The 19,270-nt window shown below is 47.5% G+C and overlaps 1 protein-coding gene across 1 annotated transcript in view; it reads right to left on the reverse strand.

The window, feature by feature from the left end:
* Window positions 1-16,135, reverse strand: part of HS3ST4 (heparan sulfate-glucosamine 3-sulfotransferase 4) — a 493,728-nt gene extending 477,593 nt beyond the window's left edge. The window contains exon 1 of the mRNA XM_055408910.2: window positions 15,414-16,135. Coding sequence (XP_055264885.1) covers window positions 15,414-16,135 — 722 coding nt within the window. The remainder of the gene's footprint in view (window positions 1-15,413) is intronic.
* Between the last annotated feature and the right edge of the window lie 3,135 nt (window positions 16,136-19,270).

Here is a 19,270-nt window from a genome sequence, read left to right on the forward strand (position 1 = left end):
ACAAAGCAACCTTCTTCAAACTTTGTGCAAAATAATTCCCCGAGTGTCTTCTTAAAATGTAAATTCTGGGGCTTCTCTGATGGTCCAGTGAGTAAGAATCTATCTTGCAATGCAAGGGACACGGGTTTGATCCCTGACCCAGGAGGATCCCACGTGCCTTGGAGGAACCAAGCCCAAATGAAACAACTACTGAGATCCAGCTCTAGAGCCCGAGAACCACAACTACTGAACCCACGCGCTACAACTACTGAAGCTCATGTGCCGAGAGCCCCAAGCTCTGCAAAAACAGAAGCCACGGCAGTGAGAAGCCTGAGCAGCACAGCAAAGAACAGCCAGAGAAAGCTGCGGGCAGTAATGCAGACCCAGCATGGCCAAACACAGATAAATAAATCTTTTTAAAAATTGCAAATTCTGCTTCAGAAAGTTTGGGATGGGATCTGGGGTTCTGCATTTCTAACAAGCTCCCCAGGGGATGGCAAAGCAACAAGATGGAAAGAATGGAACTTGAGTCTCTGATTGGTCTTCCTGAGCACGGTCACCCCAGCAGTCCAGACTGCAGTACCCAGAGGGTGCTGCTACTCAAACATACACACCCACACACCTGAACTCACAGTTTTCAGACTGTGTTCCTCCTCAGAGGCTGGTCTCAGGCAGCACTGATTGCTACAAACTCTGAATACTGACATTTCAATTTGAATATTGAATATTCAATTTGAAGACTGAATTTCAGAGAAAAATCATCTATCTTATGTAAAGCCACTACAGGTTGGGGTCGCTTTGTTGGAACAGTTCAGTTTTTCCCCTAACTGGTACAGTGCGTGTATGCATGTTCGGTTGTGTCTGACTCCTTGTGACCCCTTGGACTGTAGCCTGCCAGGCTCCTCTGTCCGCGGAACTCTCCAGGCAAGAATACTGGAGTGAGTTGCCATTTCCTTCTCTGGGGGATGTTCCTAACCCAGGGATAGAACCTGCGGCTCCTGCTTTGGCAGGCAGATTCATTACCACTGCACCACCTGGGAAGCCCAACTAATACAGTGACCATCTCTAAACAGCCAATGGTGACATCTATGCTGCTGTCTGGCAAGACACCTCAAGAGCCCCAGAGGTGATATTTTCCAGAAAAAGAGGAAAAGGAAAGGGAAGAAAAGAAACAAGATGGGGGCTTCTAGAGAGCTCTGGGAAGAGTGTTTTGTTGCTGTAACAAATGACCCCAAATGAACTGGAGGCACACGCTGAAAGTCAGAAGTCTGAAATGGGTCTCCATGGGCTACAATCAAAGTGTCAAGAGGGCTGTATTCCTTCTGGACCTTCCAAGGAAGACTCCATTTCCTGGCCTTTGTTGTAGCTTCTGGAAGCAGCCTGAATTCCTTGGCTCCTGGCCCCTTCTATCTTCAAAGCCAGCAACAGAGGGCTGAGTCCCTCCCGTGCTGCCATCCCTCTAAATCTCTCTCTTCTGCCCCTGCTTCCATTTGAAAGGACTCCTGTGATTACGTGGGGGCTCATCCAGATAATCCGGGATAATCTCCCACCTCAAGGTTAGCTGTTGAGCAATCATAATTCCATCTGCAACCTTAATTCTTCTTTGCCGTGTGATGTAGCATGATCACAGGTTTAGGAGGTTAGGATGCAGTTATTGGGAGGATGTGTTATCGTGCCTTCCACAGCTTAGAAAGTAGGCGAGTCAGGCAGCCAGAAGGTGGGACGTTAATATGCCCACTTGGTAAATGCAGAGAGTATACACAGGAAAAAGGGATGACAAGCCATTTGGGAGCAAAACGAGAGAATCTTCTGGTCACTCCCGAAGCTCATCCACTGCAGGGCAATCCTTAAAAGCACATGTGCCCTATGGCTTTTTATGTTCTTTCAGTGTGAAAGAAAGATGCCTCAGTGGTCATGAGTCAGGGAAAAGAATTATGCAGACAGAGGTTCTCCAGGAATTCTCTGGATCTTCATGCAGTCTGCCCTCACAATGTTTGATATCCATGGTATATAACAGTTTCTGTAAATTAAACTTCTTAATCTAACTTTATGATAAGAGTGCCTGTCCTGTATTTCAGGTACTCCCTGGAGTGCAACATTCCAGAAAACCAATTACCTGGGGGAGTTCATGGAAACGTGTGTGGATTAACAACAACTACAGGATGTAGACAAAGCAGATCCCAGCACACCACCAGGATCCTGCCCTTGCAAAGTCACTCGGGGCTTATTAGAAACTGATGTTCCCATTTTAGAGATGAGAATACAAAGGCTCAAAGGCTAAATACTCTCCAGGCACCCAGAGCAAGGTAGACACAGCACTCAGACTCCAATCTTTAATTTCTGATTTTAGGTTCAGCCTTCTTTCCTACATATCACAGAGCTCCAAACAGGCAAGCGGCCCTAGGATAAAGGCACTCAGACTGAGGAAATTTCCTCAGCTCCAAATCTGTAACCCTTAGCTGAGGCCTTAACCTGGAGGCAGAAGGGTGAATTTACACCTATCATGTGTAACAAATCGAACACAGCCTCCACTTAACTGTTTGATTAAATGGCAATTATGTCATTTTGATCATGCATTTAGAGAAGGATAATACCAACTACTCTTGGAGCTTAACAGCCTATCAGGAATAATCCAAGCTCTCCTAAAACTTTGGAAACTACAGCAACAAAGGCCAGGAACCAGAGGCCACCTGTTAACAGTGGAAAGGGGCCTGGCTTGGGAAGGCCTGCGATGTGACCCCATGACTGTCACCTGCCCTACTGAAGTCTCATTCTCTTGATTTTGTAACACTGGGATAAGATGGTACCTACTTCATGAAGCTGCTGTGAAGGATAAATCAGGTAACCTGGCGTGCCGGCGGGACCTTTTGGGGAGACTGTCTAGCCCACACAGCTTGTTTGAGTGGGTTTCTCTTTCTTGTACCCAAAATAGTCTTGCAAAAATAGTACGTGAAAGAACTGAGAACAATTCTTAGCCAGAGTTCCCAAGGAGTGTGAGTGTGTGATTTCTCTGCAGAAGCCTGGAGTTTTGTAAGAAAATGGCACAAAGAAAGTACCCCTTTCATTCAATAAACTGTCACTGATTCAGAATTAGTGATGAATAAGCCACCATCATGAAGTGCCTACCTGTGCCAAGTACTGCCTGGCTCAGAACTCTGGCGAAATCAGATGGGACAAGACCCTGCTCCCATGAACTCGATCTTCTGGGAGGGAGAGTGAAGTCATTAGGATGATTTGGGAGAGTAACACATGCTCTGAAGAAAATAAAACGGTGGAACAAGCTCAGAAGTGGAGAAAGGTCTTTAAATTTGGTAGTGTGGAGAGGTCTTTGGTGGAATCTGAAATGTGAGCCAAGATGTGACGGATAGATAACCAGATACCTGCAAACTCCCAGAAGAGGAAAGAGAGAATTAAAATGTCCTGGAGCTTCCTTGGGGGCTCAGTAGTAAAGAATCTGCCTGCCAATGTGGGAGATATGGGTTTGATCGCTGATCCGTGAAGATCCCACATGCCATGCAGCAACTAAGCCCAGGCACCACAACTACTGAGCCTGCGCTCTAGAGCCCTCGAGCCTCAACTCCTGAAGCCTGTGGGCCCTAGATTTGGTGTTCTAAAACCGGAGACGCCACTGCCATGAGAAGCCTGTGCACGCAGCTAGAGAGTAGCCCCTGCTTGCCACAGCTAAAGAAAAACAGCCCTCAAAGCATCAAAGACTCAGCACAGTCAAAATAATTACATTTATAAAATATTAAAAATTTTTAAATAAAATGTCCCGAAGTAAGAATGAGCTTGGCCCCAGAAGAGAAAAGGAGACACTTCCACAGTCCGTTTTGAGGGCAAAACCCCACAATCAACCTGTCCAGTAGGCAGGCCATGCACACTTGGGAAACCAAAAGCTTACAGCACAGAAATACCAGCCTTTACTATTCACTCCCAGGAAGCTGGAAGACCGCCCTTCCAGGGGAAAACAGCTTGGGGACAAATGAAAAGAAATGCTGTATGTTTGGAGCCAAACACCGAGGTCTGAATCCCAACTCTACATCTTGACCAAGTTCCCTTGACTTCTCTGTGTCTTGGTTTCATGACCTGTACAACGTGACTGATCACAGTACCTGTCTCACCAGGTTCTTGGAATGATTGAAACCACTGCGTGGGGCAGATCCTGGCACCCACAATACGTGTCCACCACTGAGATTCTTACCATATTGCTCCTATGGTTCTTTCAGGTCCAAATCTTAAATCGCCTCCTCCCCGTTTCATTGAATAACCATCACTTGTCTGTGATTCATTTTTTGGTGTTGCTTTGTGACAAGAGTGCACCTAAATTCACTCATTTACACCAATTCAGCAGTTCATCTGCACCAGGAATGATTCTTGCTGTTGTTTAATCACTAAGTTGTATCCCATTTTTGCAATCCCACCAATCTCCTCTGTCCATGGGACTTCCCAGACAAGTATACTGGAGTGGGTTGCCATTTCCTTCTCCAGGGGATGTTCCCAACCTAGGGAATGAAACCGTGTCTCTCTCTCCTTTTTTTTTTTTAACTTATTTATTTATTGAAGGATAATTGCTTTACAGAATTTTGCTGCTTTCTGTCAAACCTCAACATGAGAAACCATGCCTCTTGCATTGGCAGGTGGATTCTTTACCACTGAGTCAGCAGTGAAGCCCCTGCAGTCTGGGATATAAAGCAGTCAGTGCCAGCCCTCCATGAGGAATTCTAACACTGTTTATGAACCTGAACAGTGGTAGTTGTCTTAAATAAAAGGCAGAAAGTAAGGGAATCTTGTATTTGAAGTACAACATTTTGGCTATGTTCATAGAAACAACATCTTCAGACCACTCTCGAACACACCTGACCTAAATGTAGGAGCAAAGATAGCCAATAAAAACTGAAACTAGAAATGCCATATGATCCAGCAATCACACTCCTGGGCATACACACCGAGGAAACCAGAATTGAAAGAGACACGTGTACTCCAATGTTCATTGCAGGGCTGTTAATAATAGCAAGGACATGGAAGCAACCTAGATGTCCATCTGCAGACGAATGGATAAGAAAGCTTTGGTACATATACATAATGCAGTATTACTCAGCTATTAAAAAGAATACATTTGAATCAGTTCTAATGAGGTGGATGAAACTGGAACCTATTATACAGAGTGAAGTAAGCCAGAAAGAAAAACACCAATACAGTATACTAACGCATATATATGGAATTTAGAAAGATGATAACGATAACCCTGTATACGAGACAGTAAAAGAGACACAGGTGTATAGAACAGTCTTTTGGACTCTGTGGGAGAGGGCGAGGGTGGGATGATTTGGGAGAATGGCACTGAAACATGTATATTATCATATGTGAAACGAATCACCAGTCCAGGTTCGACGCATGATACAGGATGCTCGGGCTGGTGCACAGGGATGACCCGGAGGGAGGATAAGGAGAGGAGGGAGGTGGGAGTGGGGTTCAAGAAGGGGAACACATTACAGCCGGGGTGGATTCATGTCAATGTAAGGCAAAACTAATATAATATTGTAAAGTAATTAGCCTCCAATTAAAAAAAAAAAAGTGGCTAGGGAAGGAAAAGAAAGAAATGCTATCCCAGAGAAAGAGGACTTCTTCCTGTTACTGTTTGCTTCTCTGACACCCCTCACTAAAGTATTAAAATTTTGTTCTTGCAAGTCCTTTGCAAATTTTGCTAAATTTATTCCTGGTTATTTTGTCTCTTTGCTTGGTTCTATAAATAGGATATTTTCTCTCATTATATTTTCAAAATGCTTGGCATGGGCATATAGGAAAACTATAGATTTTGCATAGTAATTTCCTTACCAGTCACCTTAAAGAATTCCATTATTATTTCTAATAGTTTTATGTGTGGGACTGGTGATTGCTTATCTTAGGTCTTCCAAAAAGAGATGAAATTACTAGAAACCGGTGATAAGTCTATCTTCTCCATTCTTATTCTTTTCACCTCACTGGATTATCTATTTATTCCTGAGAATGGTAAATAGCAATGATGATAATCAGCATTCTGGTCTTGTTCTGGATTTAACAGGGATATTTCTAGTGTTACACCATTAAATATGATGCTGGTTTTAGGTATGATCTGATTTTATCAGCAAATGTTCTAAAAATCAGGAATAAATGCTTAGCTTTACCAGACTTTTTAGCATCCATAAAATAAATAAGATTTTTCTCTAAGTGAAAAGTATGAAGACTAAACCACACAATTTTTTAGGTTTCCCAAGATCAAACCATCCTTCCATTCCTAGAATAAATGGCACTTTGTCAGGACTTTACCTTGTAATGTAATCACTTAATTGTCCATTTCTCCACTTGAGTTCTTTCAGATCACTGGCTATGATTGATTTATATCTGACACATAGCTGACATTTAATACAAGTTTAATGAATAAATAACTGACCTAACAAGCACACTCAACCTCCCCAAACTAACCACTTGTACCTCTTTCTGACTTAAAAAACTGGGAGAGATCATATACCTTTCCCAGAGTGGATCTTCAGATGTTTACTGTATGTGTGGTGTTAGTCAGCCAGTCAGTTCAGTCGCTCAGTCGTGTCCGACTCTCCGTGACCCCATGAATCACAGCACGCCAGGCCTCCCTGTCCATCACCAACTACCGGAGTTCACTCAAACTCATGTCCACAGAGTCGGTGATGCCATCCAGCCATCTCATTCTCTGTCATCCCCTTCTCCTCCTGCCCCCAATCCTTCCCAGCATCAGAGTCTTTTCCAGTGAGTCAACTCTTCGCATGAGGTGGCCAAAGTATTGGAGCTTCAGCTTTAGCATCAGTCCTTCCAATGAACACCCAGGACTGATCTCTTTTAGAATGGACTGGTTGGATCTCCCTGCAGTACAAGGGACTCTCAAGAGTCTTCTCCAATACCACAGTTCAAAAGCATAAGTTCTTCGGCGATCAGTTTTCTTCACAGTCCAACTCTCATATCCATACATGACCACGGGAAAAACCACAGCCTTGACTAGACGGACCTTGGTTGTCAAGGTAATGGGTCTGCTTTTTAATATGCTATCTAGGTTGGTTATAACTTTCCTTCCAAGGAGTAAGCATCTTTTAATTTCATGGCTGCAATCAGCATCTGCAGTGATTTTGTAGTGTTAAGTGGTCCCTAATTCTTTTATCAATAGAACCCTTGAATATCTCATTCTTTATGGGGAAACTCTTCCCTATGGTTGCAGTGGGAATAAGCCTCTTCCCTACTCCCATCACCACCCCAAGCCAAAGGGGTGGCTACATCCCCTGAGTCTGATGAGAGCACCCCACAGACTGTTTAGGAATGGGCACATGATCCAAACTGGGTCAACAGCATCTCCAGCAATTTCTTACAGAAACCCTTAAGAAAAAAAGTTTTCCAAAAGAATTGATAAACCAAAAAATGCTTGTCTAGGGTTGCTGCTTACCATCTTGCTTAAAGTGTGGTGAGGCAACCCAAGAATGAAGCAAGGTAGAGCAAATATGAAAAAGACCAGAAAGAAACAGACCTGGATTCAACTTGTCCTGAAGCCATTACCCCTTAGACTTTCTAAGTAATAAACCAAAATTCCCTTTCTTGATTTACAGTAGTTTAAGCTCAGTTTCTATCACTTATAATCAAAAAATTAGGCCTAATGCATGTGCTGCTTTGTTTTCCTGCATATATGCTTTAAACATTCTTAAATAAAGGTTGAAAGAAAAAAGTTTTTTAAAGGAAAGCAATCCCATCACTTCATGAGAAATAGATGGGGAAACAGTGGAAACAGTGTCAGACTTTATTTTTTTGGGCTCCAAAATCACTGCAGATGCTGATTGCAGCCAGGAAATTAAAAGACGCTTACTCCTTGGAAGGAAAGCTATAACCAACCTAGATAGCATATTAAAAAGCAGAGACATTACTTTGCCAAGCAAAGTCCGTCTAGTCAAGACTATGGTTTTTTCAGTGGTCATGTATGGATGTGAGAGTTGGACTGTGAAGAAGGCTGATCACCGAAGAATTGATGCTTTTGAACTGTGGTGTTGGAGAAGACTCTTGAGAGTCCCTTGGACTGCAAGGAGATCCAACCAGTCCATTCTAAAGGAGATCAGTCCTGGGTGTTCATTGAAAGGACTGATGCTAAAGCTGAAGCTCCAATACTTTGGTCACCTCATGCGACGAGTTGACTCACTGGAAGAGTCTGATGCTGGGAGGGATTGGGGGTGGGAGGAGACGGGGACGACAGAGAATGAGATGGCTGGATGGTATCACCGACTCGATGGATATGAGTTTGAGTGAACTCCGGGAGTTGGTGGACAGGAAGGCCTGGCATGCTGTGATTCATGGGGTCGCAAAGAGTCGGACACGACTGAGCGACTGAACTGAACTGAATCCTAACTAGCGTGTGTTAAAAATCAACCGCCTGCCTTTAATTAATGGCAAGATAGGCAGAAGGGCTCCCTCAGTGAATTATAATTTCAGATTGAAATTCCCAAGACAGTTACAGAAGAGCTTGTTAAACCGCAGAAACCAATAGAATCAAGAGATTACTTTAACAGGGTGGTGGTTCCATCAGTTCCAGAGACGCAAAAGCAAAACCTTTAAAACTTTCTACCGTGCAACCCTAGCAATCCCTCATTCACCTGAAGTCTCACGGCTTCTCTCCTGACTCAATTTAAAAGTAAAAATGACTGGCATAATTTACAAAAATGAAAATAAATAAATCATGTCATGATGGCTGGAGAATTCCCTAGTGAAAACTGCCAAATCTCAAGACAGGGAGTTCTATGGGGTCTGCCTGAACCATCCTGCATTCTCAAAAGCTTTCAACTTTGCTGAAAACCTGAAGACAAGCATGGCCTTGGCATCCTAAACTCCTCTGTACCTATCGGGGCAAGTGGCATCAATTTCTATCATAGGCTATAGAAAATGTCAGCGGGCCAACCCAGAAAGCCTCACCAGCTTCCTGTCCCAGTCCCTTTATGGAGAATTTTGGCTTCACTTGCCTCCTGAAATCAGACTCTTCTCCTTCAGCTCAAGTTACAACAGAGTAAATTCTGGAATCTGGTTTTGATTATCCTCTGGAGAGCTACTTAAGAGATGCTTCAGGGTTGGAAATCCCTCATTCGGACATAATCTTGAAATAAAATGCTATATTCAAATGAAAAATGCATTACAGCATCTCTTTAGGGCCTTCTGTACTGATGGGAAGGATAAATGGAAGGAATGGAAGGAAAATGAAGAAGAAAAGCAAAAAGAAGAAGGAAAATGGGAGAGAGAGAAAAAAGAAGGGGAAAGGAAAATATATTATGTCATAAAATGCGTAGGGCACTTTGAAGGTCATTTCATTTAATTCTCACATCATTCCCTCGGAAGGAAATACTGTTGAGCCCATTCTGCAGATGAAGAAATGAAGACTTGGTGATATTAATTCATACAAGATCTTACGGTGAGGATGCTGTATGACAGGTTCAGAGATACAAATACATATTCTAAAGTACATTGCTTCTAGCCAACTAGCTTCTTTCCTCTGAAGAGTCCAAGACAGAAGTTTGTTCTAGAACCAAAATATGTTAGGGACTGAATGGACCTTATGGAGATTATAAAGTCTCATCATGTAAGTGGGCTTCTCTAGTGACTCAGTGGTAAAGAATCCACCTGCCAATGCAGGAGACACAGGAGAGGTGGGTTCAATCCCTGGGTCGGGAAGATCCTCTGGAGAAGGAAATGGAAACCTACTCTGGAATTCTTTACTGGTAAATCTATGAACAGAAGAGCCTGATGGGCTACAATCCATGGGGGTCACAAAGAGTCCCGCATGAGCATGCATGCATCATGTAAACAGAGAAGGAAGGAAGAAAGGAGAGGGAGGAGGAAAAGGAGGAAGAAAGGAAGAAGCTATTAAGAAAACTGACATCCAATAAAATAAGTGTGTGGCAAAGAAAAACCTGGAACCCAATTTTTCTAACTCTTAAGTCTACCCTGTTCACAGGACCAGAATCTGTTTTACTGGTGCAACTAATCAAATGGATCAAATACAGGCACTCCTGATTAAGCAGTGAACAACTGAGAATTTTCCCACCCTCAAGAAAATGTGTGCTGGGAACAAAGGGGAAATTTATTTGTAATTGTCTTTTTCTGCTTCATGCTCCTGTTTATATCCAGCTTCCTTTGTTGTTGTTGTTACAATATATCTGAGAGACTTCCCTCATGCTGTTGCAAAATTGGTTAAGGGGGAAAACATCTAAATTGAAAGAGCGCACTTAAGCCACAATTCTACCAACTGCAGAGGGTACCGAATTCTGGCAACTGCAGAGAGTACTGGTATGCCAGTTACTTTCAGAAATGAGTTTAAACCAAAGGTCACTAACCAGTAGCCAGCTGGCTGTAACCATCCCACAGATGTGTTTTGCTTGTCCCGCAGTGCTGGCCCACATGGCACTTTTAAGAAATCTCAATCTGTTGCCAACGTTAAAAACCAGGCCGCTTCACATCAAAACCCAGATTTCCAGTTTCTCTTCCCAAGTGGAAGACAGGGTTCCCCTGATGCCACATTTGCACATGGAAACGGCATGGCTGGAACTGAGCAGTGGCTGCCCTTTTGGACAGAGCGTCTGTGGCCCAGTTTATCCCCGGGAAACTATTTCACTCGAGTGTATTACCCACATGAGCCCTGAAGGCATCTGATGAGTGACCCTTGGTTTAAAAGGTTAAGCAGATGTAGATTGCAAAGTCCATCACTATTAGTCTTTTCCCAAAAACATCCCCAATAAAAGTCTCCAGTCAGTGTTATACCAGCTGTGAATGGATATTCATTTTTTTAGACTATATATTCACTTTTATTATTTCACTTATTCCTCCCAACAACCCTGCAAGGAAGGAATTACTCTCAGATAAACTGAAGCTGAGTGATATTTAAGTCAGTTATCCAACCTAGATCATTCAACTAGTAACTTGCAGAGCCGAGCTTTGAACCCCGTTTTGCCCAGTTACAAACACTGTAGAATGCTTTGAAAAGTCATGAGGTTTGTTTCTACCTCAGGGCCTTTGCACTTGCTGTTCCCTCTGCTTGGCAACCTCTTCACATGGGAGGATCTTAACATTCATGATACTTATACCACCTCCAGAGTGGTTTTCCCTCATCAATGATAACACGTACACACACACACACACACACACACACATGAATTACTCTCTATGCCCCTGCTACTCAAAGAGAGGTCCAGAAATCAGCAGAATCAGTATCACTTTGGAAATCTGAAATTCACATTCTCAGGTCCCTCCCCTAACCTATGGAATCAGAACCTGCATGTTAACAATACCCCCAGGTGATTTGTGCATTTAAAGTTTAAACAGCGCTGCTCCACAGCAGCACTGCCCAATGGAAGTAAATATAACAGGAGCGACACACGCAATTTCAAATTTTCCAATAGCCACATTAAAAGAGCAAGCAGAAGGACCTGTTTGTTTGCTGTCTCCCCTTTCCCCACTCCCACCCCCACTAAAATGTCAGTTCCAGGAGAAGAGGTGCTTCATCTATCTTGTTCACCCTTGAATCCCCAACACCTAAAACAGTATTAGAAACAGGGTTCGGTTCAGTTGCCCAGTCGTGTCCGACTCTTTGCGACCCCATGGCAAGTCTCATGAAATGTCTGTATCATTAAATGTATCATTGTAAGTATCATTAAATGGATGAAAGAACGAAGGAAAAGATTTTGCTAGCACTCTAACTACCAGCCTTTGCACAACCGCAAATCTAAGCTCAACCCCTGAACGGCTAAGCAACCTCGAGCAAGATGCTTTCCCCTCTGAGGGCCAACTGTAAAGCAGAAAGGCTGCTCTTTTGCTCACAGCCTCATCACGCCACCGAGACATGATTACATATCTATAAAGCGTGAACCGCCATGATAACACATGTTCAATACACGCCAGTGCCTTACACGGCCCTCCTTCCTTCGCTCTCTGGACACCTCATCCGAACGATGCTGGGGACTGCGCTCCCCGGGCTATTTCCCTCCAGCCAACAGGACGTGTGTCATAACTGCTGGCAGTGAAGACATCTTGACCCCACGGAGGGTCACTTCCCATTGCCCTACAGCTGAGAGGCTTCCAAAGCCAAGGAGTCACGGTCACTGGACGGTCTGTAATCTACAAGACAGACCACAGCTCACGTCATCTCTGCCACTTTGACGAGTTCTGCCATGGCAGCCACTTGGCTTGCCAAAAGGCCCCCACCCCTTAGAGAACTACTGTAAGCTGTCTGCCCAGACAGCGGTATCAGCTCCTATTGAAAAGCATATTGTAGCTTTGTCCTTTTACTTTGGGGGAGGTTTGATCAACCCCCATTTATTAATCACTGGCCTGTGTCAATTCACCAAGTGAGGCTTGCTGTTCCATAGCTTTAACACACATCCTAATCCATCAGCCTATCTTGCCCTGCAAATCTGATGCACACGTTCTAATCTCAAACGTGTTTTTAAATCACAGTAGATCCACAGCATAGGCGAAAGCAAAACCCGGATTTAGACATAACCGGAGTGACACGGAGGAAATAAAACCCAGGCTGCTTAGTTAAATGCGAGGAAACTCTCGCCAGCTCTGCTGAGAGCAGCCCCAGTTTCTTCTTGCTCACCCTCCTTCTGACATCACAACCGCCGGAATCACTCGCAGAATCAGTAGGCTACTGGGAAGCTCGTTGAAAAGAAAAGAAAAGCAAATAATGGGAAAAGGGGATCAAAACCTTTAATTAACCTGTGAATCTCCAATCAGGCAAACAGCAGAGTAAGATTTCAGATAAAACACAAAGCATACTATAACCATTTAACTGGGAGGTGCTATAACCATTAAGTAGAGATGCCACCATTTAAAAGACTGGAACCAGGAAGAAGGGTTCCAATCAAGGCCACCGCTTCCCTTCTGCGATATGGTGCGGATGCCATCCCCTCGTCCGACATGGGAGGGAGAGTGAGTGTGAGTGTGTGTGTGTGCTCAGTTGTGTCCAACTCTTTGCAACCCCATGGACTGGAGCCTGACAGGCTCCTCTGTCCATGGAATTTTGCAGGCAAGAAAACTGGAGTGAGTTGCCATGTCCTCCTCCAAGAGATCTTCCCAACCCAGCGACAGAACCCACATCTCCCACATTGCCAGGCGGATTCTTTACCACTGAGCCACCTGGGAAGCCTATGAAGAGAGAGAGGAGCTAAAGAGATGAAGTCAACAGAAATCCCTAAAATGCCCTCAAAGCACGGCTGAATCCGTTAAGGCTGGAGAGTTATCCTAGAATCCTACAGGTTTCTAGGAGTCTTCCCAACATCCAGATTTGGATGGAAAATGACTCCGACATTAGATAGATTCTCCAGCAGTAACTCCAATCAGCATCACTAAGTGGAATAAGGACTTACCCTGGGTGTGATGCTGGGGCAGCAGATGGAAGATACAGAGGTATCACATGGTCCTCTTAAGTGAGAATCGAGTGAACCTAATACCATTTGAATGTCTTAGTTATGGGATGCCGATTCCCAAATACCACCCTTGATGGCTGAGGGTACCACATGTTGGAATAAGATCTTCAACAGCCATGTCCTATGAGCGAGGCAATTTACACACCTCCTTTTCCCAGCTGCAGTGTAAAAGAATGTGGCATCTGTCAGCATCATCTATCTTTTCATTCAGAGAACACTCCCGACCCTACAATGGGCCCCCCTGACATGCAGTCCACATTACACCGTTCATCAACTTTAAGTCATCTGAATAAAACACCTCCTTCTCCATTTCCAGCTGCTACAGAGCAACCCAAACACGTTGGAAAGATTTGATCTTTATGCCTCCCCCTCCCCCAAAGGGCATTTGACACTTCTCACAAGATATATAGCTTTAAAATTAGAATTGGAAAAAGCCATGGTTACCCCCTTAGAGCCACAGTTACCCCACAGCAGAAACCTGAACATTCCTACAACCAACAATTTAACAACTGAACCCTTCCCAGACATCATACCCCTTTTTTTTTTTATTTTGCTGTTGTTGCATTAATCATCCTAACACCTTTTTAATTATAATTGCAAACTGGAAGCCATGGCTTGTGATGTTATAAATACTGATTTTCCAGTTAAATTAGGCATTTGCGTTTTATGTTTTGATAGAAAGGGGCTGTTTGAAGCCTCCTAAAACATTGCAATTAGTTCTCTCTGTTGAAACAGACAAGACATGAACAGACACATTTGCTGTTTCAGTTTAATGTGCTGGAATGTTTACGCCTAAGTGTACTTCTCTCAAGCTTTGAAAGCATAAGGCATATTTTTAAAAGGGGAAGAAATCAATCACAATACATACATTTATTGTATATTTCCAAAGTTAAGTTATTTCTAAAACTTCCCCAGCCTGTAATTTAAACTTAAAAAGCACGTCTACAAGAAGGCGACCTGTCAGGAAACAATCCTTATTTTACCTATTGGCTCTGTTAAGATGATAACATCACTTTAACTGACAAAGCCTGTGTTTCTGGTTGACAATTGCAATTAATTACTGAGATGCAACCGAGATGCAGCCAGCCATCCAGATCTGTTTTCCAGAGTGATTAAAATAAAAAAAAGGAAAGAGGGAAGGGCAGGGGAGAACGGTGGTCGATTAATTTATTTTACCTGCACTTACTACTTCTCCCTTCCCTGGCTGCTGGCAGACGGTGGAAAAGGAGGGAGATGAACAACTCACTAGACACAAGCTCCAATCTGTTGCAATGAGGCATGGGTTAGAAAGGGCACCGGTGCAGGGCATGAAAACTCCTAGGGCATCATCTATCATGTAGACACAGACGCTCCTGAAGCAACATCAACCCGGGGTTCAAGCAGCCCAAGAGGGACGGAAAGTTCTGGAGGGGGGGGGGCATCCTGAGTCTTTACGAGAAAGCCCCAACTCGCCAGCATCATCTTTTTAACTATTCCCGGTTCATTCTGCTCTAAACTGAAAACACTGAAGTTGGATTCCAGCCACGCAAATGCGTTTGAGGGCGATCTTGAGAGATTCCAGGAAATCCCAAAGCCCTGTAGTCAATTCAGCTTGTCCAGCTCCATTCCTCGGCGTCCCCAACACAGAAGCGCACCGCCCCGCAAGAGCCTGGGTTAGGAAACACCCCGCGGACACGAGAGCTGGGGATTCCCAGACCTGGAACTAGGCAGATGCTGAAAACAGCTCCTTGGACGAGGAGTCTGAGGCAGGCAGAGCAGGGGCACCCCTCTCTCCTCGCCCAGAAACAAAGTGATCCCTGGCGAGCCTCCAGCCCTGCCCGCCGTTCCCCCCAGGCTGCCCCGCCAGGGTGCGCAGAGCCCTCCGGGGCTCACGGCTCTCGGAACGCTGCCCGGATCCCCAAGGGCAGGGGGAGCGGCTCTTCCCCGCGTGGGTCTGTCCCCACGCGCCCATCCCATCCGCCGAGCCCGGGGTCCTACCTGTACCACTCCAGCCCCTTCTCGTAGTTCCTGTCGAAGAAGTGCGGCTCTACGCCCACCGCCCGCACGTCCGGGTGAACTCGGATTGCCTCCAGCAGCGCGCGGGTCCCTCCTTTCTTGACCCCGATGATCAGTGCCTGGGGCAGCTTCTTCTCGCCGTAGTCGGGGGTGCTGACGGCGTTGCCGCTCCCGTTGGCCGCCCTCCGGCCTGCGAGCTCCTCGTCCGTGGTGCTGGACTCCGGCGCTTCCCTCTCCAGCAGCGCGCTCTGCGCCGTGACCATCTCGCCCGGGGTCAGCGCGGTCCGGAGCCAGGCGTCCCGGGCGCCCCCGCTGCCGCTCGCCAGCCCCCAGCCGTCGGCCCCGGGGGCGGCGGGCTGCCTGGGGGTCTCGGGCGGCTCCCCGCGGCTCGCGTTGTCCGGCGGCGGCGGCGGCGGCGGCGGCGCGGGAGGCTGCGAGGGGGCGCCGAGGCGCACGGGGGGCGGCGGCGGCGAGGGTGGCGGGGGCTCGGCGGCGCCCGGCGGCTCCTGCAGCGCCAGCGGGAATTGCAGCGAGCCCGAGCCGCCCAGGAGGCTGTAGCACAGGTAGGTGACGGATAGGGACAAGGTGCACATGAAGAGCAGCTTGCGCGCCGGCGGGCCCTTAGCCGAGACGCCGGGCGGCGGCGGCGCGGCGAGAGACGGAGGCGGAGGCGGAGGCGCAGGAGGTGCGGGCCACGGGGCCATCGCGGCTCCCGGCTCGCGGCGGCGGCGGCGGCCCCCGGCGCTGCCCGGACATGGTTTCAGCCGCCGCCCCCGCCGCCGCCGCCGCCGCCGCCGCCGCTGCCCAGCCGCCCCGGCTGCATGAAGCGACGCCGCTGCGCCCCCGGCCCTGGCCGCTGTCCCGCTGCGCCGGGGGGGAGCCCGGCCGCATGGCCCCCCTCCCCGCTCTCCCCGCGGCGTCCGGGGGGCCCCCCGCCACCCCCCTCAGCCTCTGGCACGGGGACCGAGGGGGGCGCGCGGCCCCGCCGGCTGCACCTGCTCCGTCTGCAGCGCCCCCGCTTCCCCGGCTCCGCCGCGGCTCCCGCTCCAGCTTCTGCCGCCGCCGCCGCGCGCTGTGGCCGCCCCGAGTTCCTTCCCCGCTGCTAACTTTCTGCCGGGAGAGCGGAGCGCCGCGGCGGGGGCCGGGCGCGCGCCCCGCGCCGCCGAGGGAAGGGGGAGTGCGCCTCGCGCGCGCCTGTGGAGGGGGCGCGGGCGCGCGGGCGTGCGCTCGGGCTGGGGCACCCCGGGAAGCGGAGATCGCGCCCCCAGCCCCGCGCGCCGCACGCACTCGCAGCAGGGGTTCCCCGCCCCGCCCCGCGTGCTTCCCCTCCCCTGGGAGCCCGGGGCGCCGGCTTCGCCGTTCCTCTGCCGGTACTTTTGAGGGACGTGGAGCCGGACGCCCGCCGCCGGTGCTGCTCACCCGCGAGCTGGGGGGCCCGAGGGCAGCGACCTCTCGCTGCCCCTTTTCCCCTGGGACTCCGAGCAAACTCGGCCCATCCCCCGACCCGCCCTTCTCTCACCCTGGATAGCCTCCTGCCTTTGGTCCAGGAGTGGTTTCTTCATAACAGCTCTCTCATTCCAACTTCCATCTTTACATCCTCCCCATCTTATCCTGAAGCTCCTGACGGGTGGAGCGTTGACACAAACCCCCAGGTTTCTCTACCCCCAGAGCTTTCGCGTCCGTCCCCGCCACCGGGTGACTGCGCATTCTGCTCCAAAAGATGAGGCTGTTCCTTCATCCACACCCTTAACCACAGGTACACCTGCGCCCCTTGGAGGCGTTGCCACTAAAGGAGTTAGATTTCCCTGGACTGAAATAGACTGTGACCATCATCGCTCTAAACACCTTATAAGCAGAGGCAAGTTGGATTGCAGGGTGTCTGTGCATCTCTTCACTGAATTTTTTTTTAAGTATATTCTTTTCAGCGAAATTTCCACCCCTCACGTCCCTCTCCTGGGGAGGTAATGGTAAACATCAAAAGGCTTTGGAAGATTCAAAACTACACTCGCTTCTCCGAGAGGGGAAATTGGAGTCTGCAAAGGGAAGATGAGGCAGAGTCATTAACGGAGCAGCCCTAGCGAACTCAGCGTCCTGGGGACAGGGTTTGGCTCAGCACACACCCGCGAACAGTATCTCCCAGGGGCCAGCTCTCGGGATCCCATTCACCCTGCCAGCCACAACTGGGTGCCTGGCGGGTCTGTCTGTTTTCATCTGGCGGCTGATCTGGTTGACATCTCCGGTTTTTGTTTGATCACATAATAGGAACGACAGTTGAAAGAAAATGTATATAGTGTCTAAATATTAACCAGATACCTAGTGCCAGAGAGGGGAAGAAAATGTTAATCAAATAAGATGAAGAACGCGGACTTTTCCCTGAGTGAACAAAAGCTCACTGCTGCTCTCAGCTGGACACGAGTTTCCTTCACTACAGCTTTAGTTCAGATAAAGATTATTCCTTTATAATATATATATTTTTATGGTACACGGGAGACCTCTGAAATGCAGAGTCTGGTGTCCTGTAAATCATTGCTTGTAACTACTGATGCTTTTTTCAAACACCACAGGACTGTATTACTGTAATGTTAATGGGAAGAAGCCTACTAGACCTAGGAGAAACCACAGGCTTGATCCATCCCTCTTCCCACTCGGAGGCCCCCGTGGCAGCAAATATTGCTGCTGCTGTGCCCCCATCTCCCTTCCAAGGCCCAGAAACCAGCCTTGAAAGGGATGCTCAGCATGTGGTCCAGGGCTGCCCTGTAATACACGTTCCCAAACTTTTCCATCTGCTGTCAGCAATCCAAATGAACCTGCTAGGCATCTAGTTTCACTAAGCATGTGCTTTCTCGTTCGGAAAGGTTTTGATAAAACAGTGTTAAAATTTTAACTCAGAGGTATCACATTGGTGACCAGCAAAGCCGAATGTGGCTCCCACAGTGATGTGAAGAAATTTCAACTAGCTGCAATATTTAAGCATAAAGGGCCTTCCACCCCCTAAAATCTGGACATGTGGTTTCTGTTGAAATAGCGGATCCAGCAGTTTTAGGCCCTTCAGCCAGAGCTGAGAATCCCCCTATAGGTGGGGCATGTATGCCCTCTTCTTGAGGCACCCAGATTGCCACCCTACACTTACGTTACTTGCCTGGATGATGCTAATGAGGAAATTTCCTGGAATCCCTTTTCCCTCTTGTCCCCAAATAGTCACATTTTAATGAAAGACTCTTGAAGGAAGAGACCCTCACTAGTAAGATGACAGGTCCCCCAGTGGATGGGAGGAGCTGATTTGGGGGACAGAGGAGGTTTGTAGGTTTCTCATTTAGGAAGCTTTTTTTTCCTAGTCTTGATCCAGCTTTTGTGGGAGTGAGTTCTTGAAAAACCTGCGATAAAAAGCAGAAGCTATCTACATAGGGAGAACTCAGCCTTCATTCAGCAATTCCCAGTGGATCTGGAGACCAGATAGAATTTTTTTTTTTTTTTGCTGTTTCCACTGCCAACACCCATGCTCATTCAGGCCTATCCAAGTGTCTGCGATATTCCTCCAACTGCTCTCCAGGCCTCCTGTGAGCCTCCGGAGCCTGTTTCTACCCATCTTAGCTCTGCCGATGCTCTGTGACTCAGAACCCCTCCTCTCACTCCCAGACTAATAAGTTCCAACCTCTTTCCTCTGCACTCTGAGTGCCCTTGCACCTTTTACATATCTCACATTCATTGCCAAACCAAACAGCACCTGCCATTCAGCCATGCACACTGAATCCTTGTTTCATCTCTATGCGATCAGACAATAGAGTCAAAGCTGTCATTTGCTAGCTAAGTGACTCTCAGACAGGGCATTTCACCTCCAT

Source organism: Moschus berezovskii, chromosome 27 (genome assembly GCF_049115385.1).
Source record: "Moschus berezovskii isolate FMDL1 chromosome 27, NW_MosBer_1.0, whole genome shotgun sequence".
NCBI classification, from domain to species: domain Eukaryota; kingdom Metazoa; phylum Chordata; class Mammalia; order Artiodactyla; family Moschidae; genus Moschus; species Moschus berezovskii.